Source organism: Chiloscyllium punctatum, chromosome 1 (assembly GCF_047496795.1).
Source record: "Chiloscyllium punctatum isolate Juve2018m chromosome 1, sChiPun1.3, whole genome shotgun sequence".
NCBI classification, from domain to species: Eukaryota; Metazoa; Chordata; class Chondrichthyes; order Orectolobiformes; family Hemiscylliidae; genus Chiloscyllium; species Chiloscyllium punctatum.
The window spans coordinates 89,873,910-89,899,898 of record NC_092739.1 but is presented as its reverse complement, the minus strand read 5'-3'; the positions used below and the strand labels follow the sequence as shown (position 1 = coordinate 89,899,898).

At 38.0% G+C, this 25,989-nt stretch overlaps 1 protein-coding gene across 2 annotated transcripts; it reads left to right on the top strand.

Annotated features, from left to right (window-relative positions):
- The first annotated feature begins 59 nt into the window (after positions 1 to 59).
- On the top strand, positions 60 to 20,589 carry ppwd1 (peptidylprolyl isomerase domain and WD repeat containing 1). Of its 2 annotated transcripts, XM_072570727.1 has the most exons (11): positions 60 to 208; positions 2,863 to 2,965; positions 4,726 to 4,829; positions 6,638 to 6,758; positions 8,184 to 8,631; positions 9,984 to 10,174; positions 12,613 to 12,802; positions 15,440 to 15,621; positions 16,071 to 16,152; positions 16,880 to 17,062; positions 20,308 to 20,589. In XM_072570727.1, the coding sequence occupies exons 1-11, from the start codon at positions 91 to 93 to the stop codon at positions 20,449 to 20,451; spliced, it is 1,866 nt and encodes a 621-aa protein (XP_072426828.1). In that variant the 5' UTR covers positions 60 to 90; the 3' UTR covers positions 20,452 to 20,589. The 2 variants fall into 2 exon arrangements, 1 of the variants encoding a protein (XP_072426828.1); XR_011960676.1 differs by lacking the exon at positions 20,308 to 20,589 and having other exon boundaries at positions 16,071 to 16,246; positions 16,880 to 17,038.
- Positions 20,590 to 25,989: the final 5,400 nt, after the last annotated feature.

The window sequence follows — 25,989 nt, the reverse complement described above, 5'->3', positions numbered from 1 at the left end:
CCCCCAGTATTTTGCATTGAGCTAGAAGCCCCGCCCATTTTGTTGGTGGGGTTAGAGGTCAGAGGTCGAAGGTGAGCCGGTCACCCCAACATGGCGGCACTGAGGAGCAGCCGGGAGCGGTCGGTGGAGGAGAGTGGCTCGGAATCGGCGGATGAGGAGTGTGTGGGGCCGCTGCCCTCGCTGGCTGTACCTACGAAGAGGAGGAAAGGTTTGTGGGGGCCCGGAGAATAGGCGGCGCTGCGCACGGTCCGGAGATCGGAGACGTTTTCCGGGCCTGGCACATGCCCCAGCAACAAGTACATTCTCCACCTTGGATTGGAGATGCCGGTGTTGGGCTGGGACATACAGAATTAAAAATCACACAACACCAGGTTATAGTCCAACCAGGTCGCAACCTGCTGATGAAGGTGTAGCATTTCAAAAGGTAGTGCTTCCAATTAAACCTGTTGAATTATAACCTAGTGTTGTGTGATTTTTAACTTCCACCTTGTAATAATTACACCAGGAACACTGCTTGGTCAAACCCCACATGTAGAAACATTGTGCCTGGTTATGTCTCAAAGCGCTGTATGGTCGCGAGTGAAATCGAGGGCAATACGCACAGCAAACTTTCTTTTGTGAAGAAAAATGGTCCTAATGGCTCTCTAACCTGCTTTTTATGATTTTAAAAGTGGCACAGAGATTGGCCAAGTCATCAGTAACTGCTCTCCAACTCTTCAAAATGGTACCGTGGGATGCACTACATCTGCGGGAGGATAGGCAGCACCTTGGCTGAATTTTCAGTAGGAGTTGGATAATTAGCTGAAGGTGAAATAGTCGTTGTCTTTCAGGGAAAGGATGGGGAAAGTTTTGGAGTTTGTTTGCAGGGACATAACAGGACAAATGACTTCCTACTGTACTTAAGCTAGTCTATGACTCTGGTCAATGACTGTCGCTCTTCTGTCTCACCATCTGAATCCATGAACTTGCCTGACATTCAACTAACTTGATCTGACCAACTTTACAGTATTTTAAATCTAAAGACTATTTCTAGCTTCTGTGGCAAAGTAACACTTCCTGTTTTCCTGATGTCCTTCAAATTTAACAGCTCAGACCCCAACTGAACAACTCTTAAGACAATTCCTCAAGTTGCAGGCACTTCCTAAATGTGTCATTGTCTGAGGTTGTAATAAACAAATTCCCTTGCAGTCAGAGCACACCATTTATCCTTATTTAAGTTATTAATTTAGTAAAATAGTCTCAAGTTACAGATTTGTATCTGTGAGGCAAAAGAAAACACTCACCTATGAAAGTAATTAAGGGAATAAAAAGCTGCATCTCCTTTTCCTGCTGTCAACTAAGTTGCCACTTGCACCAAATTTCTGATTTTAATAAATTAAGGAATCTGCTGACCACTGTTAACTTATATACGTAAACCTTGTCACACTTGAAAGTTTTCTTAAAACCTATCTTCTTGATTCTATTTTGTTACCTATCCAAATCTCGTACTGTTCAATTTTTTTTTCCATTTACAACTACAGTATGCTTCCTCCTACAGAAAACTGTGATGTGGTTATGTTGGGAGCAAGGATTTAAAGAAAACAGCAGTCATGGTTTTTGCTTTTTAAAAAATGAAGTTTCAGTGACTAGTTTGATTTGGAAATACTATGGTCTCGGCAGATCTAGAAATGAAATAAGCCTGTATCTTTAATGTTGGCTTTTTTCTTTAAATGTAAGCAAAACTCTAATGGCTTTTTTTTTACAGGTACGTATGAAGAAAATAGTTAGCAATTCAGGAAGGCTAATAGCAATCTTGACTGGAGCAATTGGTTTTGAGGAATAAGTGGTTATAGTTAACACTGCAGACCTCTGGAGACACTGCAATTAAAGTTGAAGAAACAGATTTTGGACACTGGTCTAAGATGCAATCCATAAATAGTGTAGTATAGTGGTTCTTAACCTAGGATCCATAGTTCTACTTCTGTGACAGCCCTTCAAATTTCACTGTTTACCTAAGTTATTGACCTAAATTTCATGATATCACAAATGGGTATAACTTTACACAAACTGCAATGCACCTTACCCAAAAAAATACACTATTATTACGTTAAAATAATGATACCTTATATGGTTGCAGCATCTTATTGGATTCTTTTTGCACTGTCTCTTTAATTCAAGGCAATGCGGTGAAATAGTTTAAAGAATCTTGCAATCTATTCCAAATTCTGCCCAAAAACACACCTTGATGGCTTTGTTTCTACGGGGACAGGAAGGCCTAGTGTGAGACTTATTGGGCCAAAATGTAAAACATTGACATGTGAAAGCAAAGGCATAGGAACTGGACTAATTCAGTCTCCAAGATTTCAGTCAGAAATAGAGAAGTCTTTTATGAGGATGCCACTAGTGTGGTCAACAGAGAGGCCATTGTATCTTTAAATATCAGGCAGAATGGACTCTTTGAAAAGCTGCATCCTGTACCAATGTCAGGGACTTGCAGGATATCAGGATTATGCTGTTATTTGGTTCAGGATTTCTGAAAGTTAGCAATGTACTTCTTGATAGACACTTGTTATGACTCAGAAATGAAGAGAAGCAAACTCATGGGAAGCTAGAATGATGTTGAATTGGTTTATATGAAAACTTGTATTCCGTGGAGAGCAGGATACAAAGTACACCTGTGATATGAAGTTTTCCAGTCATTTTAAAAATTAAAGCAGAAATTACTTTTCTGTGGAATATTAGTTGGCCACCAGTTCTGCTGAGGCAACATTGCTTGTAGTGGCTTGTCCAGTAAAATAATTCAAATCTCTTGCCCAGTGATTGACCTGTAGGGATTGTAACATCTGCTAAAATTAGAAATACATTTGCCTTGTTTCTTTCTAGTTCTTGACTTTGAACATGTGTATCTGGACAACCTACCCAGTGCTTCAATGTATGAGCGTAGCTACATGCACAGAGACATAATAACACACATAATCTGCACCCGGTAAGACTACTTTTAACATGAAACTCCATTTATGTTGTGTTGAATGATTTCATTTTTATTCGTGTCATCTTTATTCTGGCACTTGTTTTGATATGGAATTGTGCAAGTTGTGTTCTTTAAGTATTTTCACAATGAAACAAGAAATTCTGCAGACAATTCTGGAAAGACTGGTGTAATGCTAATGTTACTAAATTAGAAATCCAGAGGCTAATGCTCTGGAGGATGTTGGTTTAAATCCCACAGTGGGTGCTGATGGAATTTAAATTCACTTACTCGAGTCTGGAATTTAAGGTTAGCCATCAATTGTGGTGATTGTGAAACCACCATTTATTGTCATAAAAATCTGGCTCACTAGTATCCTTTTGAGGAAGGAAATCTTCCATCCTTACTCGGTTTGACTTACATCTAACTCCAGACCCATAGGAAGAGTGTTGACTTTTAACTGCCCTCTGAAATGATGTGAAAACCATTCAGTTTAAGGGCAAATAGGAATGGGCAGTAAATACTGGTCATGCTAGTGACACCCATGTGGCATGAAAGATAAAATACAAGTTGCTTTGTGACAAAACAATTTTTTTTGTGTAATTTGAAATTTTATTCTTACGATTTTTTTTGTTTTGATTTGTTTCCCTTTTATATAATTTAAGATCTTACTTTTTCCACTTACTTGGGATGCCACTGTGACATAGTCTGGGCACTCACTCTATTTTAAGATCTTTTCCAGGTCCTGTTTTCCTCATTTGATCATGTCTCCTTTCCTCTGACCCTTTTTCAGCATTATACCTTGGCCACTATTTTGTCTGACTTGACATCATTCCATGACCTTTGGTCTCTCTTTCTTCTGTCCCAAACTTATGTTTTTCTTTCTATCATCCACCTTTTGTTAGCTCCAACCTTATCCTGTCTCGCACTGAAGTTCTGCTCTCTTGTTTTTGCTGACCGACATTGGTTCCTATTCATTGTACGTTAAATCCAAGTTATCTATGGAGTCTTGTTCCACCATATCTCTAACTTCCTTTCTGTCCTTTGTCTCATGAATCCTTTTTAAAACTATCTTTTTCTGTAAACCTTGCCATTTCATCTCAGAGCAATTTCAACCACTTTGACCCTTGTTGGTATTGTCTTCATCAAGTCCTCATTTTCTCCTCAGTACCTTAGAAATCTTCTTAAAGCCAAGATTTAGATCACTTTTTGGAATCTGGCATTCTTCCACTTTTTAAAAATTGTCTTTTATTTTCTTGGCTACCTTCACCCTTCATCTGCTGACCATCTTTCCCACTCCATGTAAAGCTGCTTTGATTGTTTTTTGTATTAGTGCTACACGTCAGAGTCTTTTCAGTGATTTTTTTTTTGCCATTCACCATTAGGAGAATAGTTAATCCAAAGTGTTGACTCACGGTAAAGAACTTTTTAAAAAAAATCAAGTTATAGATATGGTAAATCTACTCTTATGATATAGTTTCAAGCAGTGGAACACATAACCAGTTAAGCATATGCCATTGAAAGTAATTATTTCAATGTAAATAGATCAAATTGAAAATGCAAAACATAGACAGTAGATTCTTGAACCAATGATGTCGCGAGAAAATTGGGATTATTGTGATAATTAACCTATGATCGTAGAATATTGCAAATTAAATACATTGAGTTTTTTCAAAATGCTAAAGGTTTTTTAATCAATGTGTACAATTCTATGATGAGATGAATTTTCCAGTGTTTAGGTTGATTTACCAATTGCTGTCTCATTTATAAACATACAGGACAGATTTCATCATAACTGCCAGTCAGGATGGACATGTCAAGTTCTGGAAGAAGAAGTGTGATGAAGGAATAGAGTTTGTTAAGCATTTTCGCAGTCACTTGGGTAAAATATTGCTGTTTTCAAAGTTTTATACATGTATTTTACAATATAATGTGAATATCAAAGCAAATGTACAGTAATTTTTTGTTATGACACTTGTTAGGAAACGATTGGCAGTATTCGTGAGCTAAAAGAGGCTGAATGATTGGCTAGACTGCAGCAAGACAAAGAAATTTGTTCTGTAACCCTCTCAATGAAAAACAGTTTGGGATTAGAAGTTGCATGGTTGAGAACGTAGAAAATAAACCACTCACTAAAAGATGGAAGCAACCGTGAACTGTATGCAATGAGGTTTATCTCCCCAGAATTACAAGTACCAGGAAACTATATTTTTAAGGTTTAAGTTGCTGACAGTATTTTTTTTAAATGTGAAATCTTGATGTGCCATCCTTTCACCACATAACTGATGCTTTTTTTGAAAGAGAAATTTAATCTAGCAGCCTATAAGGAAATTGTAACATAAGCGTGTAGTACCTTAAAAGAGGTGCAGCAAAGATTCAGTAAATTGGGTTGAGATCATTTTCCCATTAAGAGATCAAGTAGAATGGGCTAACTCTCTGGAGTTTCAAGGAATGATAAGTGATCAAATTGAAACATAAGGTTCTGAGTGCGTGATTGGGTGGTTTTTGAGCTGTTTCCCCAGCTGGAGCGTTTAAAACTAGGGAATATAGTGTCATGACCAAACACCTTCTGTGTTTTCAGTTGTCCATGAGCAAAGAAACTATGTAAGCATATTTAAAGCCTCTGAAAGTTTGTGTGTTTCAATTTAAAAATAACTAACAGCACAGCAAGATGAGGATAACTTCTTATACAATTATTTTGAAGCATCGATTAAAATAAAATATGGATAAGAAGATTTAAAATAAGGAAGGGTAGAAGTTACATATGAAGATGAAAGTGCTGTTTTGCAAACCTGTCATATTGAAGATTGTTTTTCTTGATTTGATTTATTATTGTCACATACTGAGGTAGTGTTTTCTTAACCAAGTCAGATTCAGCAGCTGTGATGGTTTTTGAAAGGCATATAGTGGAGATTGCTCCCACAAGTGGACTCAGCAGAACAGGTTGAGGAAATGAGTAAAGACTCCTTTGTTTTACTTTTATGGGATTGCAGATTGTGGCTTTGATAGTCTGGTCAGTGCAACTGTCCTGGATAACTCCCGCAATCTCACCGTTGAGAAATAGCAACTGTTTAAGATGTTTGTTTCGTAGTCTCTGCACAGTTGTCTTTACATCCAATGTTTATCATAACCAAACCAAAATGGCTACTGTGTTCAAGTGGGGCATTGTTCCACCAAGCCAATAAGTTAATTGCATTGAAGTTCTCTTCTGTTTCTTGTTCCCGGGAGCTTTGAATTTTCGCACCTTTTTAGATGGACTCCTCCTGTTGTCCAAATGATAATCAAATTCTAAGTCTCCTTTCATGATTGCTGAGATAAGAGTTCAATAGACTTTGAGTAGAAAGTACAGTTAAGGCTAAAGATCAGCCATGGTCTTAGTGAATGATGATGCAAGTGTGAAGGGTTATTTGGTCTATTTCTCGTATTCCATGTGTTCTTGAATATTATTTGAAATTAAATGGCAAAAACAGCAAAAAGATATGAAAGCAGGTTCATACCACTATAAATCAAATTTAGAATTAAATTTCTGGCATGGCAACTAAGGTTGAGTTGAAAAATAATGACTTTTATGAAGAGCCAATCATGTGAAAATTTATACAGGTATTAGGACAATAAACGAACAGTAACTAAATTACTTACATTGATACTATTGCTCATTCTTGTTTCATCTTGTTTTTCTTTGAAATGCAGGAGTTATTGAATCAGTTGGTGTTAGTGCAGAAGGAGCTCTATTCTGTTCTGTTGGCGATGACCAAGCGATGAAGATTTTTGATGTTGTGAACTTTGATATGATTAACATGCTTAAATTAGGGTAAATAAAAAAAGTGCTTTTTTTTGTGTTTGAACAAATATGATGTGTTCTCTGATTCATGATGTCTGCATTCTGTAAAAAGAATAGTAAATTGCTTTAATTAAACTAATTCTAAATAGCTATGGAAGCACACTTTTCATAATTTTATAACACATTCATCGTACAGAAAATACTGCAAGTGATGAAAATCTGAACTCGAAAGAAAGTAATGAGAATACTTAATAGGTCTGGTAGCACATCTGGAGAGAAAAGCAGAGTTAATGTTACGTGAAAGGTCACAGATCTAAGATGTTATAAAATCATGTGGTATCTGATATTGCTATTATACTGATCATAGCAACTCTTTTTGTTTATATAACTGTTGATTGATACAGTAAAAAATTGTTGCATCAAAGTCTTTGTACTTTTCATTCTATTCCTTTACTCTCATCCTAGCTCTCATGCTATATATCTGTAGCCGCATTCTCTTATTTTTTTTTCTACTCTTATCTGCTAAGCCCGTAAAAAGAAAAATACGAGTGTTGTCATGGAAAGGTTTGGGGCTGTTGGTTTAGTTAGGAAATGGACAGAGCATTACTGAAGACATGGCCATTCAGAATACTAAAAACTGAGGATTATGAAGATACTTTTATGATGCAATCATACTGGTGATGGAGATGTCAAACACCGAATGTGAGTTTGTTAGGGATAAAAATGAGGGCAACAATTATTCCATGGTTCTAGGAGGGAAGTATGGGATACAAAAATTTGATTTGACATTGTAGTTGGCAACTTCAAACACAGCGCTGATTAATCTTTTGGGGAAAAAGGAAGACCTATTTGGAGCACTGTGGAATGTTGTCATCAGAATATATGTGATAGGGAGGATGGGAGAATGGAATAGAGTTCATAAAGGATGATGTGTGACTTGGAGACAAACTTGCAATGATGATGCTTCTATGCCCATGTTGTCCATGCTCTTCTAGTTGCTTTTGGTTGTGGATTTGGAAGTTGCTGTTGAAGGAGAGTAGTGAGTTGCTCCAGTCTACATTGTAGATGGTACATTATGTCATGATGGTGGAGATACTCAATATTTAAGGTAGTATGTGAGGTGCTGATTAAGTCAACTCCTTCTACGTAGAATGTTTTGAAACTGTACTCATCCAGGCAATTGGAGACTAATCTGTCAAACTCATGACTTGTGATTTGTAAATAGTGGACAGGCTTTGGGATTGCAGCAGGTGAATTACTTCCCACTACATTGCTCATTGAAATTTCAATGGGAGGCTCTTGTGAGCAACTAAAGCGGAAAGCAAGACCATGAAAGATGAAGAAATGAGCGAAGGACTGGTCTTTAATAGATTATGATTACAGTAAATTAATGAGTAGATGAGGGATAAATTGAATTTCATATCAATTAAGTCAAAATTAATTTTATTGTTTCAGGTACCATCCCGGTAAGTGTGGGTGGATTTACTCACCTGGAGATGCTGTATCTGCTGTGGCATGTTCTGAAAAGATTACTGGAAAAATCTTTGTATATGATGCCAGAGGAAGTAACCAGCCGCTACATGTATTTGAAAAGCTACATAGCTGTTCTCTCACTGAGATTAACTTAAATTCTGTCTACAAGGTTGTAGTATCGACTGACAAATCAGGAATGTTGGAATACTGGACTGGGCCACCCAATGAGTACAGGTTCCCCAAAAATGTGGAGTGGGAGTACAAAACCGATACAGACTTGTATGAATTTGCAAAATGTAAATCATACCCAATAAGTATCACATTTTCCCCTGATGGGAAAAAAATGGCTACTGTTGGTTCTGATCGCAAAGTACGGATTTTCAGGTTTTTGACTGGAAAACTCATGAGAGTGTTTGATGAATCCCTTACAGTAAGTGAAAAAATTATTTTTAATGTTCTAACCATTTTTCCTTCTCAACTTTTTGTCTGTAAAGGGGGATAGAATGCTTTTTCTCTACATATGGTATCAGCATTGCATGTATAATGCAATACAATATAATTGTGATAAGGTGTAACCTGCTGTAAAGCTGTCTTAATTCCAATATTTGAGCTAACCTTAATGAAACATAGTTAATTTTATCATCTGTCAAGAATTGTTCATAACTCTATATAAAATTACCAATTTAGACTCTGCGATTTAGTGCACATGATGCTGTGATACAAGGGTATGGGGGAAAAGCAGGAGATTTGCATGGTGCTTGTTCGAAAAGCCGCTGCAGGCATGGTGAATTGAATTGTTGTCTTCTGTACTGTAACAGTTGTGTTTCTATTGTTTTGTATTCACTAGACACAGGATTATGATTATTGAACTCTTACCAAAGTAACCATGCTCAGGTCTGAACCTGGGCAGTGTGCGTTGGCTACTCAGCTAGAGAAAGAAAAATTAAACTAAGTCCAATTCTCTCCTTGTCCACTGTCCCAAAACTGCTTCAGCAGTGAGCAAATGTTGGGTCTGTTGGAAACTTGTTTAAAGCATCTAGCTACAAACTGTAATTTTACACTGAATTTTGACCTTGATCTGCAATGCATCTTTCATCCATCTAGCTAAGACTTTGGTCGCCTTTCCACCACATTTAGGAATTCTCTCCCTAAAGCTCTCACCTTGCTGCTTTCCTTTCCTTCACAGTTCATTGATATTTACAATCACTCTTTCAGTCATCTCCTGATTCTTCCAATCCTGATGTAATGCCTAATTGGTTCTCTCTGTCATCCTTAAGCATCTTAAATATGTTTCTTCAGTAGTGGAATGCAAACTATAGTAACAGGCACACCAATAAGTTCAGTAAGCAAATGGAGCTTTTATTTCTACCTGCAAATTGGAAACTGTCATTTATTTTGTAGTTGTGGCTCTTCTCCTATTTAAGGCTTTTCTTTGGAAGACCTTGAGAGATTTGGGATGAAACTACAGTGCAGGTGGTATTTTCACTTTGTCAAATTGAGATTACAAAGTAATCATTGGTAATCTCTTTAACTATATCTATCACAAGCCATTCTTTAAAATGGTTAATTTGATAGTCAACATGTGATTTTTATTTTCATCACTGCCTGCAGGACTCAAGTCTTAACAACTTGTCCCCATCCCCTGAAACTTATCTATTCAGTATAATCCACCAGGTCTGGAATTCATGTTAACATTTCTGAAGAACTTTCATTTCCAATTGTTCTGTAATAGAATTCAGTACTCCATGAATTATTAACAGTAATTATTTTACTGTTTTTAAGATGTTTACAGAGCTACAACAGATGAGACCACAGCTTCCTGATATGGAGTTTGGCCGACGCATGGCGGTTGAAAGAGAACTGGAAAAAGTGGATGGAATGAGGCTAACAAATATTATTTTTGATGAAACTGGACATTTTGTACTTTATGGAACAATGCTGGGAATCAAAGTAATAAATGTAGAAACAAACAGGTATGTGATCCATGAAAATAGTTGCATGAAGTTAATGCAGCAGTAGATTATACAAACAATTAGAATAGCAATAGGATTGAATATTTAATATCTGTGACGTGATCCTTTGTTTTTTTTTATCCTTATCTATAGTTTCTTTCATAGTTATTCATTTGTGATAGCTTTAAATATAATGAAACACAGATGCAGAAAAGGCATGCCAGTCAGAAAATCCTTCTCAGGATGGCAGCTGGTAGAAAATGGTGTTCCACAAGTCTCAGTGTTGGACCACAACTTTTCACTTGATACATTAAAGATCTAGATGAAGGAACTGAGGGTATTCTGGCTAAGTTTTAAGATGATACAAAGGTAGATAGAGGGACAGGTAGCACTGAGGAGGCAGGAAGGCTACAGAAGGATTTGGACAGGTTAGGAGTGTGTGTAAAGAAGTGGTAGATGGAGTACAATGTAGGAAGGTGTGAGGTCATGCATGGCATGAACAATTTTCTAAATGGGGAGAAAATTCAGAAGTCTGAAGTGCAAAGAGACTTGGGAGTTCTAGTCCAGGATTCTCTCAAGGTAAATTTGCAGGTTGAGTCAGCAGTTAGGAAGGCAAATGCAACAATGGCATTTATTTTGAGAGGGCTTGCATATAAAAGTAGGTATGTACATCTGAGGCTTTAGTTGTTGAGGCTGTGACAAGGAAGCTGTATTTGTTCGTTTCCACAAATGGGAGGAAGGGACAAATTGGCCAGGTCACCTCATTCTAATTAAAATGTAAAAATTGCAAGATTTGTGGATGCAGTAAATAGGAATGCAATTGTTTTGGCTGGAAACCTCTGTGTGCCATTTGAGGACATTGGCCTTAGCTCTGTCTTCTTCTATAGAATTGAAACATAAATCACCACAGTGTGTACTTTAAAGTGCTGTCCAATTGGCCCAATTTCCCTACTTTCCCCATAGCAATTTTCAAATGTGTAATCCCAGCTGCTTTTTGAAAATTACTATTGAAACAGTTTCTATCACTTTTTGAGGCAGGCATTTCATGAAAGCACGATTGCAAATATATTTAGTTATTGTGCTTCACATTAACTTACAGTAGGTGCCAATTAAAGATCTGTCTTGTCAGCATAAGCTTCCAGTGCAGGGTATACTTGTGCTCCAAAAGATATGCATCCACAGAATTCTTCTAATGGTTTTGTAATAGAAGATTTAACTGAGTCAGCTGTCTATTGAAGGCTGAATAGAATTTTGTGTCGTGTTGCGCAGAGCAATGGTCATATCCCATCTGGAGTACTTCATTCAGTTCTTGGCATTGAACCTTAAAAAAAGGCATTAGGACACTAGCAGTGAAATCAAGAAATGTTTTCATGCAAAGATTAGTGAAACCTCTGGATTTGCTTGTCCCCACCTTGGCCCCACTTCACCCCCACCCCCCCCAAACAAAACCCAGAAAATTGTTCCTGTCATATCAGTTTGTTTTGGTTTTTATTATAATCTGAGAGAAATGGCGCAAATGCAAATACTTAGAGTTGAGGTATTGATTAACTATTGTCTCACTGACTGGCAGAACCAGCTCAAGGGGCTGAATGCTCTTGTCAATTGCAGATAGGGCTAAGAAAGCACTTGTCTTTAGCTCAGTTCTCTGGATAGCTGGTTTGCAATGCAGAATGGTGCTGACAACATGGGCTAAATTCCCACACTACTCTCTTCCTTAACCCCTCAGGATAAACCATCACCCTTTGTCTCTCTAGTGAGAGAGCAACCCTATGATCTGGTAAGATTGTGTTGACTTTTAAAAGCATTTTGCATGACAGATTAGAGGGGAAGAAATAGAAAAGTTGATGGTATAAAACTTGGTAAAGAATAGTTTTTTCAAAGAATTTTTAAAACTTTTTTTAATAAGTGACAAGATATTTCATCAATGATTGTGTGGGGTGTGGGGAATGAAGAGTCAACTGGAGTTTGAGACACTGATGGTGTATATGGGAGTGTATAGAAAAATGGAGTGAGATCATGAAGAGACCTGAAAATAAGGACGTTGAAATTTGTGAGGGAACTTTTGTGACAGCATAACACTGTCACATTTCCAATTCTTTTCAGATCCAACATAGAGTTGTATTGGACTTGAAACATTAATTTTGTTTCTCTCTTCACATATTCCACAGACTTGCTGTCCCTGCAGAATTTCCTATTGTTATTACAAGATTTTATTCCTTGGTTCATGTTCTATGATTGTTTTTTTTATTCTCCCAGTACATTGTTTTGTTTGCTTTCTCTCCAAATTACTGCTGAAATGAGACATACAGATGCAATAGAAGAATAAGTATAGCCGGATTTTAAACTGATGCATTATAACTAAAATGTTGAGGGGCAATATGTTGTGATTTTAAATGTAACGTTGATATGATTGTTGTACCCACATTGGCAAAGTGAACTCTTGTTTATCTTCTTTTGAGGTGTGTACGCATCTTGGGTAAACAAGAAAATATCCGAGTAGTGCAAATGGCCTTGTTCCAAGGAGCAGCTAAACAGTCACAGGTTGTAATGACTATGGAAATGAAAGCTTCTGACAACCCTGTGCTACAAAATGTTCAACATGACCCAACAGTGTTCTGTACTGCTTTTAAAAAGAATCGATTTTATATGGTAATTGTGATTTTATGATGAGCAAATTTATCAGTAATTATGGGCATTATAAGTTTTAACTACTTTTCTTCCTCCTTGGCACTGCAGAAGAAAGTGTAATTGGAGTCTGTGTTAAAAGGTCAAAATTCCTTGATGCAGATTTATTTCTTAAAATTTGTTTTGCTTAAGACTAAAATGTAGGAACCAAAGTAGGTTATTCAGCTCATTAAGTCTACTGTGCCCTTCAATGAGATCATGGCTGATCTAAAAAACCTCAACTCCACTTGTCTTGATGTCTCCGTAAGTCTTGATTACCTTACTGATTAAAATCTGTTTGTATCAGTCTGAACACAAGAGTCTTAACAACTCAAACCTTTTAGCCCTCTGCGGTAAGGAATTCCACAGATTCACTATCCTTTTGAGAGAAGAAATCCCTCCTCTTCTCTTTCTTAAATGAGTGACACATATTCTGAAATTATATCCTTTGATCTTACTCTTCTACAAAGGGAAACAATCTTTCTGCATCTACCCTGTCAAGTTTTGTAAGAATTTTGTATGTTTCAATATGGTTGCTTCTTATTCTTCTAACGTCAGTGAGTACAGGCCCAACGCACTCCAATTCTTGTTTCATGTTTCCTTTTAATTTGCGCAGTGTATGTGGGATGAAATGGCAATATAGAGCATTACAGCTCAGTACAGGCCCTTTGGTCCTCGATGTAGTGCTGACCTGTGAAACCAATCTAAAGCCCATCTAACCTACACTATTCCGTTATCAACCATCTGTTTATCGAATGACCACTTAAATGCCTTTAATGTTGGCGATTCCACTACTCTTACAGGCAGTGTGTTCCTACTACTTTGAGTAAAGAAAGTATCTCTGACATCTGTCCTGTATCTATCACCCCTCAATTTAAAACTATGTCCTCTCATGCTAGCTATCACCATCCAAGGAAAAAGGCTCTCACTGTCCACCTCTGAGCATCTTGTATGCCTCTACTAAGTCACCTCTTAACATTCTCTGTAACGAAAACAGCTTCAAGTCCCTCAGCCTTTCCTCATAAGACCTTCCTTCCATACCAGACGATATCCTGGTAAATCTCCTCCAAACCCTTTCCAATGCTTCCACATTCTTTGTATAATGCGGCGACTGGAACTGTACGCAATACTCCAAGTGCGGCCGCACCAGGATTTTGTACAGCTGCAACATGACCTCATGCCTCCGAAATTCAATCTCTCTGCCAACGAAAGCTAACACACCATATGCCTTCTTAACAACCCTATCAACCTGGGTGGCAACTTCCAGAGATCTATGCACATGGACACAGATCTCTCTGTTCATCCACACTACCAACAATGCCAGTACCAAGTATTCCTGTTATTTCTTCCAAAGTGAATCACCTCACACTTTTCTGCATTAAACTCCATTTGCCATGTCTCGGCCCAGCTCTGCACTTTATCTATGTTCCTCTGTAACCTGCAACATTCTGATGCATTGTCCACAACTCCACTGACTTTAGTGGCATCCACAAATTTACTAACCCATCCTTCTATAACTCATTCAGGTCACTTATAAAAGTGACAAACAGCACTGGCCCCAAAACAGATCCTTGCAGTACGCCACTAATAACTCAACTCCAGGATGAACATTTCTCATCCACCACCACCCTCTTACTACTTTCAGCTAGCCAATTTCTGATGCAAACAGCTAAATCACCTCAATCCCATGTCTCCGTATTTTCTGCAATAGCCCACTGTGGGAACCTTATCAAAAGCTTTACTGAAATCCTTATGCACCACATTAATCACTTTATCCTCATCCACCTGTTTGGTCACCTTCCCAAAGAACTCAATAAGGTTTGTAAGGCCCGACCTACCCTTCACAAAACCGTGTTGTCTATCCCTAATCAAATAATTCCTTTCTAGCTGATAACTCCTATCTCTTATCCTTTCCAACACTTTGCCCACAACAGAAGTAAGGCTCACTTGTCTATAATTACCAGGGTTGTCTCTCCTCCCCTCCTTGAACAAGGGAACAACATTTACTTACCACAAGTCTTGTACTATTCCTGTAGATAATTTGACACAAAGATTAAAGCCAAAAGCCTGCAATCTCCTCCCTAGCTTCCCATCCAACCCAGGGTATTTATCTACTTTCACACTTCCCAGAATTGCTAACACCTCTTCCTAATGACCTCAATCCCGTCTAGTCTAAAACCCTGTATCTCCTTATCCTCCTCAACAACATTGTCTTTTTCCTGATATGATAGGTATGTATTTGATGCAGTTGTATCTAAGCTTTTTTGTTGGGGTGTTGGACACATATCAATTAAGATTAATTCATATATTTGTTGTACTAAATATTGGCACTCTGATTTGAGATTTAATATTCTAATAAGACAAGAATAATGAGTTACTGATATAATTCTTTTGGAACAAACCAGTGATCTAGGAACAAGAACAAATCAAATTGAATTCTCTACCTTCAAAGTTTGGATTGTAAGGGCTCCAAGGTGTTATGTTCAAAGTTACAATTTTGATCTCCTTGCATTATAATGTCCAAAAGATCTTCAATAAATTTATTTGTTCTGTACAAAAGTGAACTTATCTTTTTGAAAATGTATTCTTTAGCTAAGCTGTTCCTTTGTATATTATTTAAAGTTTACAAAGAGGGAACCAGAGGATACAAAGAGTGCTGAATCTGATCGAGATGTCTTCAATGAGAAACCCTCCAAGGAAGAGGTGATGGCTGCCACACAAGCAGATGGTCCCAAGCGTGTATCAGACAGTGCAATTATTCACACAGCTATGGGAGATATACACGTTAAGCTCTTCCCCGTTGAGTAAGTTTTCAAATGCATTTCAAACTATTAAATTTCACAAGAAAATACTTCATTGGGTTAAGTTTTAAAAATATCTGGTAAATTATTTAACAACTTTGTGGATTGTATTATTAAGTTCCATGTTTTCTTTAAAAGGCTATGTTGGAAACTGTTGTGACGTAATTTTAAAACTATGTACTATTCTGAACCAGAAGAAGGTTGCATACAGTATTGAAAGTTACCCTTCCAACATTTTTAAAAATACTGTTTTGACTGTAAGATCTGGCATTGAGTATCCAGCACAATTTGTAAATGATCATCTTCTCCGTTTGAATTGAGTTATTTATAGGCTATTACGTTTAAAAATAAACATTTTTATGTTTTTAGTTATCTATCCTGAACACCTTACACTTTGAATACCTTTCTTCTGGTAAAAAAAATAACCAGCACTTTTTACTTTCTTTATGTAGGTGTCCAAAAACTGTTGAAAATTTCTGTGTGCACAGCAGAAATGGATATTACAATGGGCATATCTTTCACCGTATTATTAAGGTATTTTTGATGGATCATAGAATCATAGAATAGTAGGAGGCAGAAGGAAGCCATGTAGACCAACACGCTGTGCTGACTTTCAAAGAACAAACTGGTTAGTTCTACTTGTCCATTTCCCCAAACCTGTGCAATTCTGTCTACTTCAGGTGGTGTGGTGATAATGTCAATGGACTAGTCATCTCAAGGTCCAAACTAGAGTCCAATTCCACCATGGCAGCTGGTTGAGCTTAAAATCAATTAATAGATCTGGAATGTAAAGCTAACCTCAATAATGATAACCATGATAGTTATCATCCATTATCATAAAAGCCCAACTGGTTCACTAGTATCCTTTTAAGAAAGGAAATAAACCCTTCACAGTCAGTCTGGCTGACATGTGACTCCAGATACAGCAATGTGTTGACTTTGTCAGTTCAAAGGCAGCTAAGGATGGGCACCAAATGTTGTCCTTCTAGTGACACCCACATTCTTTGAAAGCATAAAAAATGTCTAATACTTTCCTAGCCCTTCCCGTTCCAAGGCAAACCACCTCCGTTTCTCCTGTCAGTCCACATAACTGTGTTAGATTGAAATTTGATTGTTTTAAAGAGTTTTATGTTGATGAAAGTTAGTGTAGTACGTTCTCCTTTTGAGTGTAAACCAGTCAAGTTAAAAACAATATTGTAAATATTAATCCTATACTTAAAAGGATTTTAAAGATAATTTGGATTCATGTATTTTTTCATAGGGTTTCATGATTCAAACTGGAGATCCAACTGGTACAGGAATGGGTGGAGAAAGTATTTGGGGAGGAGAATTTGAAGACGAATTTCACCCAACATTGAGACATGATCGACCATATACACTCAGTATGGCCAATGCAGGTGCAAACAGTAATGGATCCCAGTTCTTCGTCACTGTTGTACCTACAGTAAGTCCCCACATTTCTTGTTTATATTCAGAATTAATTTGTTATTGCTTAATGTCCAATCTAAAGCTACACTCCTTTTGATTAGGCTCTTTAAAACCTTCCACACTGAACATTGAGTTCAAAATTTCACATTATAACACAATTCCTTTTTCCATTTGGTCATGTTTTCCCTTTTAGGCATTCATGGGAAGGCAACAGCGAGCAAATTCATGTATTCTTTTGTCTCTCCATGTTTATTTTCATTGAACTTAAGTGTCCACCAGCAAGGTCAGCATTTGTTGTTCATTCGTTATTTTCCATGAACGATAAGCAACCTTTCTGAATTTTCACAGTCCATTTGATGTAGGTACACCCACAGTGCTGTTAAAAAGTAGGTTCCAGAATTTTAACACAGTGTCAGTAAAGGAATGACTAATTCCAGGTCAGGATAATGTATAATTTAAGGTGTACTTTCAGGTGATGGTATTCCCATGTATTTGTTGCATTTGTCCTTCTAGTTGTTAGAGGTCATGGGTTTAAAGGTCCTGTTGAAACAATCTTGATGAGTTGCTATCATGCATCTTTTAGATGATGCAATATGCTGGCACTATGTGTTAGTGGTGGAGGGAGGGAATGATGAGGTTTATATCAAGGCATTAGTTTTGTTCTGGAAGGTGTCAAGCTTCTTGAGTGTTGTCAGAGCTGCAGTTATCCACATAATTGGGGAATGTTTTATCACGCTCCTAAATTATGCCTTGTAGATTGTGGACAGGTCTTGGGGAGTCAGGACCAGCACAATTTCCAGCCTCTAACCTGTTCTGTTATAGCATTCATATTGGTAAAAACAATGACTGCAGATGCTGGAAACCAGATTCTGGATTAGTGGTGCTGGAAGAGCACAGCAGTTCAGGCAGCATCCGAGGAGCAGTAAAATCGATGTTTCGGGCAAAAGCCCTTCATCAGGAAAACTGATGAAGGGCTTTTGCCCGAAACATCGATTTTACTGCTCCTCGGATGCTGCCTGAACTGCTGTGCTCTTCCAGCACCACTAATCCAGAATATAGCATTCATATGTCTGGTGTAGTTCAATTTCTGGTCAATGGTAACCCCAAGATACTTACTGAAGAAAATGGTGGGTACATCTCCTAACTTTAAACTACCATTGTCACTATAGAAACACTTGAGGAAATTTATTCCCTGATTCCAGTGCTTCATAGCTTGAGGTTATATAAATTGGATTATGATAGATGAATGCTTGTGTTCAGTATGGCTCTATGTTAATCAGCTCAGTGATACTTAAGCAAAGCTTGACCAGTAAGGTCAGCAAATACTGTCATTTGAATTGTTCAGAATTGTAGCAATAAGGACAGCAGTTATACCAAGTTAAACAAATAGTGAAGTAAGTTTTGCAAACTTGTTACCTAGGTTTACCTTAGCAAATGCCCATTTTAAATCCAACTGTAATACAAAATGAATTTAAAATCATCTGTAAATTGGAAAACAAATCTGTTTTATACAAAAAAAATATCAGTAGTTTTGCTACAATTAAGACTAAGACCATATCAAGGATGCTATTTATAGTTTTGAGATCAATTTATGCAGAGGGTCGTTTTTGCACTGGAAGAGTTTAGAGAAGACGGGATTGATTCCTGGGATGGGGATATTTGACTTAGAAAAGGTGCAGCAGGTTGGGATTGTAGTTATTGGAGTTCAGAAGAAGGAAAAGTGATCTTATTGAAGCACAGAATTCCAAGGGAGGTTGACAGTATAGATGCTGAGAGGATTTTTATGTCCTGAAAACTTATAGTGCTGAATTGTCTAATTTAAAAAAAAAGAGATCTCTCATTTAAGACTGCAGTCAGTCCATGTGACATTTATAAATTCCTACTTTGGAAAGAGGACCTGTCTGATTCAAGGTTGGAATACAGACAGACTCAAACCTCACACCTTTAATGGATTGCTTGAGCTGTCACTTCTTAAAAAAGTAAAACCTTAAGTTATCTCTTGAATGTGAATTGAAAGAAATTCTGGGGTTTATATATTAATGAATGGAAACCTGCACCCCCATTCTAAGTGATTAAAGACTTAACAGCAATCTAGGGGGTTTTTCAATATATCACAGCAGTTGTATGACACTGATCGTTTACTATAAATTCTGTGTCCTGTGATCCTGCCCCACGAGCTACCTGACAGAGTCTGTGCTCCAAAAACTTATACTTCCAAATAAAACTATTGGACTATAACCTGGTATTGTGATTTTTAATTTTGTCCATCCCAGTGCAACACCGGTACCTCCACATCATCAAGAAATAAAGCATAGAATGGGTGACCGCTTTGCAAAACACCTATGTTCTGTCTGCAAAAAGACCCTGAGCTTCCAATTGTCTGCCTCTTATGTCATCGTCTTCCCTGACCAACATTTCTATCTCAGGCTTGCTGCAGTGCTCCAGTGCAGCTCTGTGCAACCCACCTTTATCTAGGTGCCATCAGTTCTCAGGAAGGGTCACTGAACCCAAAACATTAACTCTGATTTCTCTCCACAGATGCTGCCAGACCTGCTCGAGCCTTTCCAGCAATTTCTGTTGATGTTTCTGATTTACAGCATCTGCAGTTCTTTCAGTTTTAACCTTTTTCTTCCAATTGAACTTGAATTACTATTCAGCTGCAAATACACAAATTTTCCATTTAAATAATTTACTAATTGTTTAATGTATTTATTTAGAATCTTTAAGCATTAATCCGATTTGTAAGATTCTGTGGTGACAAATTCCAATAACTAAAGATAATTACCAGACAATACCCTGTTCATTATCTGGGCACCAAAGCAAACCTTTTAATGCAAAGGTAATCAAAGCTCTACAGAGTTGAGACTTGCCTGTGGGGGTAACAGCCAAAAGTTCAATGTGGAAAGTGTTTATTGCTAGGTCATAGAGTCATAGAGATGTACAGCATGGAAACAGACTTTTCGGTCCAACCCGTCCATACTGACCAGATATCCCAACCCAATCTAGTCCCACCTGCCAGCAACCAGCCCATATCCCTCCAAATCCTTCCTATTCATATACCCATCCGGTCATTCTCAGTTTGGAAAACACCTTGGTGAAACAGAGCCTGAGGCTCGTCTTTATCAATTCTCTTCCTCACTCCTGCCCCAGTTATGAAACGTGTGCATGAAGTTCATTTTATTGGCTATTTTGTTGTAGAATCTAAGTCCACTTCCTTTAGGAAACTGAATTTTAATTTTAATTTTGTTTTGATATTTATAGCCGTGGCTTGACAACAAACATACTGTTTTTGGCCGTGTGACAAAAGGAATGGAAGTGGTTCAGAGGATTGCCAATGTGAAGTGTAACCCCAAAACAGACAAGCCTTATGAAGATATTAGTATTATCAATATTACTGTAAAATAATATTAGCAACAGATTTCATTTTGTGAAAGTAATTTTATAAATTTTTTTAATTTTTTTTTACACAAGGGATGGTTGGTTGTTTCGATGTTTACCCATATCACACCAATAAATGAGAAATCATGCCACTTTAAATAGTAATGCTTGTCGTACTGCTTCTTTTCTATTTAAATTATTATGAAGCTATTTAATATTTAAGTTTTTGTGGACTAGAGTTGAAGAATTATGGAGATGCCAGAATTTGTTTTCGAGGTCAGTGAAGAAATACACCAGAGTTTCTGTTTTAAGCAAGGCATTTCTTCAAAACCATACATTCCAGATAATTGCAGGCCTTGTTTTTTTATGTAACGACTGAATTTCTCTCTCTCTCTCTCTCATCAGCCTGTTCAGAAATATTATCACACACTTCTGGAGTAGGTAGGATGAGAAACTGGGTCTTTTGGTTTAGTAGTGTACACTACCATTGCACAAGAACCGTCTCGGACCTTGATTATTTAAACTCATTTTTGGGAAAAATACCTGATTGTTTTATGATCAAGTTTTATGGCTGTTCTGCTTAAACAGTTATTGTAGGTTTTGAATTTTTGTTTAAATTTTTCGATTGAGGAAGGGCTGCAAAGGAAAATATCTGTTTACCTTATGTCCCCTGTTTTTGAACCTGCAGTTGAGAGATCACAGTGAAACTTGATTCTTAGTCTGAGAGTGCTCCAAGCTGTCCAAGACAGCTGCATTTGCCAAGATGCCAGAGTCTAGTGTATGTGATTAATGAATTAACCCCTCATGCAAAAACATTAGATGACGGTTTCTGGAACATTCTATACCATTTGCTTTTTGTCTTCAAAAGTTATCTCCTTTGGTCAGAAAGTGTTTTTCCTCTTCAAGTACATCAGGGCAGAGTGAAAATAACTTATTTAGTTTTTTCTGAGGTGTGCACGTGTTTGGATTATTTAAAGTAGTGAATATTTATTGTTTATATTATAAATTGCATGCCTTGACTAATTCTCCATCTTCATTATGTGGATTTTTCATAAATCAATGATTTTGTGTTTAATAAAAACATGGATTGATAGTTCCTTTCATTCCTCTCTAATATACAGAAGGCATATGGTCAGCTATATTGGGACTTGGGTATAATATTTTTATTTTGTTCTCTGACTCAGTAGTGGGACAAGATTGATAGTATATTTCTCTCGTCTTGGCCATGACAATGTTCATTGTACCTTTGGAGCTCCACTCAATTTGGTCAATTTGCAATACTGACAAAAGTTTTGTCCTTCTGCAGCAGAAGTGAACTCCACTGTTTTGAGGAATACGATGAATTTTCTTCCATACATGCTGTGTTAACAAACAATTTAAGTAGTCTCTGCAATTTTTCATTTAAAACGGGTAATGATCTGCAGCAAAATGAAAGAGGTGTGTGTATATTGTGTGTGAATAGTAAATATAGGCCTGGTTTTTCTGTAGTGCAGTGTTGCCACCCAAGATAGACATGGGGTGCTCTAGCAATGTGGCTTGTAACAAAGAACTAGTAACATTGTTGGACAATGCTTTTATATAATCATCCATTTCTATATCTCTTGTGATTTAAAGTACCATAAGAGAACTATAAAGACGTTTAAACTTTTGAAATACAATACATTAATTTTCATGAGGATCTTGCATGGAAAATTGGTAAGTGATAAGTCTGCATTTTATACATTTGACAATCTTAATGTGACTTTGGTGTTTTCAATTCTGTGGTGCTGTAATAATGTAACTGAAGGCAGTTATAACATGCTGTTTCCTGGGATGTGCTATGGGGGAGATACAGTAAAATGTAAATCCAGAGTAATTAGTTTATAACTTAATCAAATTTGATAGTTTTGGCAGCAAAGGTGATGTGTTGCTACTGCAGCATCTGGAAGCTGCTGGACACCAATGTGATCCAGAGCAAATATGTAAATATGTCTGTAGTAAATGTTTGCACCTGGAGGAACTTAGGAACCAAGTTGAGGATCTGGTATCTGTACTGTAGATATTGCACCATATCAGGGAAGAGAATTGTGAACAGCTTACATTTCATCAAAGGGGGAAAAGAGGAATTAAGTGAAGCGGGGGGGGGGGGCGGTGGAGGGTGGAAAGAGGAAGAGAAATGCTGAGAGTAACCTTGTGGGGAATATACAAACTGCAAAAGCTTCTGTAGGGTTACAAAGATAAAAATACTATTTGAAGATGGTCAGAAACTGGTTATAATGAGGAACAAAGATGGCAGATCAATTAAATACAAATCTTGGTTCTGTCCTAAAGACAAATCATGTCTGAAAAATGTTGGAGAACACAGGATTTACAGAGAGGGAGGGACTGCAGGAAATCCATATAATCATCAGAGAAATTGGTGTTAAAGGTTGATAAAGCCCTGATGATCTAAAATATAATGGGTTCTAGAAATAGTGGATGCATTGGTGGTCATCTTTCAAAATTCTGTAGACTCTGGAAGAGTTCCCATGGATTGAAAGGTAGATAATATAATCCCTCTATTTTTCAAAACAAAGTAGATATTGGAATTATGGACATGTTAGCCTGACATCAGTGGCAGAGAAAGTTCAAGTCCATTATAAAAGGGTTATTAGGTGAACACTTGGAAAACAGAGTGGCATGATCAAACAGTTAGTATGGTTTTATAAAGGGGAAATCACACTTGACAAATTTACTGGAATCTTCAAGGATATGATGAATAGAGTGAAGGGGAGCCAGTGAATGTGGTTTATTTGGGCTTTCAGAAGGCTTCTATAAAGACACACTTTAAAAGTCTAGCATGTAAAATTATTGCATAAGGGATTGGGGGTAATGTATTGAGGTGAATATTGAACTGGTTGGCTGACAGGAAACAGGAACAAATAGGTCTTTTTCCAAAAGTCAGGCAGTGACTATTGGGTTGCTGTAAGGATCAGTGCTAGTATCCCAGCTATTCACAATATGTGTTAATAATTTGGATGAGGGAACTAAATGTAATACTTTTCAAATTTGCAGAGAACACAAAGCTAATTGGAAGGATGAGCTGTAAGGAGGATGCAGAGATGCCTTTTGACTTGGACAAGCTGAATGAGTGGACAAATACATGGCTGATGATGTATAACATGAAAAATGTGTAGTTGTCCACTTTGGTAGTAAAAATTAGGAAGGTGCATTATTATCTGACTGTAAATTGAGAGTGCAATGAGACATGAGTGTCTTTGTTATCATCAGTGACTGGTATACAATGCAGGGACAACAGGAAGATCAATGGAATGTTGGCCTTCATAGTGAGAGGATTTGAATACAGAGGGGATGTCTTGCTGCCGTCCTACAAGGTCTGAGTGAGAACACACCTGAAGTTATTGAGAGGTGTTAGTTAGGGGACAGAAAGGGAACTGGGGGGCATTGCAGGGATCCCCTGTCGCCGTTACCCTCAACACTTATACCGTTTTTGATACTGTTGGAGGTATGACTTACCTGGGGTAAGCCATGAGGTACAGGTCTCTGGCACAGAGTCTATCCCTGTTGCTCAGAAGGGAAGTGGGGAAGAGGAGCAGAACACTAGTGATTGGGGGCTCCACAGTTAAGGGAACAGATAGGAGGTTCTGTGGGAATAAGAAAAGCTCACGTTTGGTGTGTTGCCTCCCAGGTGCCATGATGTTTTGGATTATGTTTTCAGGATCCTTAAATGGGAGGAGGAGCAGCCCCAAGTCGTGGTCCACATTGGCACCAATGACATAGGTAGGAAAAAGGATGGGAGTTTAAGGCAGACATTCAGGGAGCTAGGGTGGAAGCTTAGAGCTAGAACAGAGTCGTTATTTCTGGTTTGTTGCCTGTGCCACATGCTAGTGAGATGAGGAATAGGAAGAGGAGTTGAACATATAGCTACAGGGATGATGCAGGAGGAAGCAATTCAGATACCTGGATAACCTGGGCTCTACTGGGGTAGGTGGGACCTCTACAAACCAGATGGTGTACACATCTGAACCAGAGGGGCACCAATATCCTGGGGGGGGGGGGGATTTGCTACTGCTCTTCAGGAGAGTTTAAACTAATTCAGCAGGAGAATGGGAACCTAAATTGTAGCTCATGTCCAGGAGATTGAGTAATGACATCAGAAATAAGGTTTCAAGGTCACACGAGTGCACCGGCAAGCTGGAAGTTGGTTTGAATTGTGTCTACTTCAATGCCAGGAGCACCCAGAATAAGGTGGGTGAACTTGCAGCACAGGTTGGTACCTGGGACTTGGATGTTGTGGCCATTTTGGAGACATGGATAGAGCATGGAAAGGAATGTTGCAGGTTCCATGGTTTAGATCTTTCAGTAAGAGCAGGGAAGGTGGTAAAAGAGGGAGAGATGTGGCATTGTTAGTCGAGAACAGCATTAATGTGGTAGAAAGGATATTTGAGGACTCCTATTGAGGTAGTATGGGCTGAGTTTAGAAACTGGAAAGGAGAGGTCACCCTGTTGGAATTTTTCTAGAGACCTCTGAATAGTTCCAGAGATATAGAGGAAAGGATAGCAAAGATGATTCTAGATTGGAGCGAGAGTAACAGGGCAGTTGTTATGGGGGAGATATCGACTGGCAATACTATAGTTCAAGTACTTTTAGATGGGTCAGTTTTTGTCCAGTGTGTGCAGGAGGGTTTCCTGACAAGAGTATGTAGACAGGCCAACAACGGATGAGGCAACATTGGATTTGGTACTGGGTAATGAACCATGCCAGGTGTTAGATTTGGAGGTAGGTGAGTACTTTGATCGTGACCACAATTTGGTTATGTTTACTTTAGTGATAGAAAGGGATAGGTATACACTGGAGGGCAAGAGTTATAGTTGGGGGAAAGGCAATTATGATGCAATTAGGCAAGATTTAGGATACATGGAATGGGGAAGGAGTGAGCATGATTGAAATGTTGAGTTTATTCAAAGGATAAATGTCCTTTAAGTATGTACCTGCCAGGCAGGGAGGAAGTGGTCAAGCGAGGGAGCTATGGTTTACTAAAGAAGTTGAATCTCATGTCAAGAGGAAGAAGGCTTATGTTAGGATGAGATGTGAAAGCTTAGTTGGATCACTCAATAGTTGCACGTTAGCCAGACAGGACTTAAAGGGACATGAGAAGTCGTTGGCAGATAGGATCAAGGAAAACCCTAAAGCTTTCTATAGATATGTCAGGAATAAAAGAATGACTAGGGTAAGATTAGGACCAATCAAGGACAGTAGTGGGAAGTTGTGTGTGAAGTCAGAGGAGATAGAAGTGCTAAATGAATATTTTTCATCAGTGTTCACACTGAAAAAAGACATTTTTGTCGAGAATACTGAGAAACAGGCTACTAGACTAGACAGGGTTGAGGTTCACAAAAAGTAAGTATTAGCAATTCTGGAAAGTGTAAAAATAGATAAGTCCCCTGGGCCAGACGGGATTTATCCTAGGATTCTCTGAGAAGCCAGGGAGGAGATTGCCAAGCCATTGGCTTTGATCTTTGTCGTCATTGTCTACAGGAATAGTGTCGGAAGACTGGAGGATAGGAAATGTTCTCTTGTTCAAG

Bases quoted from the DNA above. Each gene is read 5' to 3' on its own strand.
- ppwd1 (XM_072570727.1), top strand. From the start codon at position 91: ATGGCGGCACTGAGGAGCAGCCGGGAGCGGTCGGTGGAGGAGAGTGGC. The intron at 6,759-8,183 runs GTAAATAAAAAA...TTATTGTTTCAG, and splicing joins ATTAACATGCTTAAATTAGG to GTACCATCCCGGTAAGTGTG. The intron at 17,063-20,307 runs GTAAGTCCCCAC...TGATATTTATAG, and splicing joins TCGTCACTGTTGTACCTACA to CCGTGGCTTGACAACAAACA.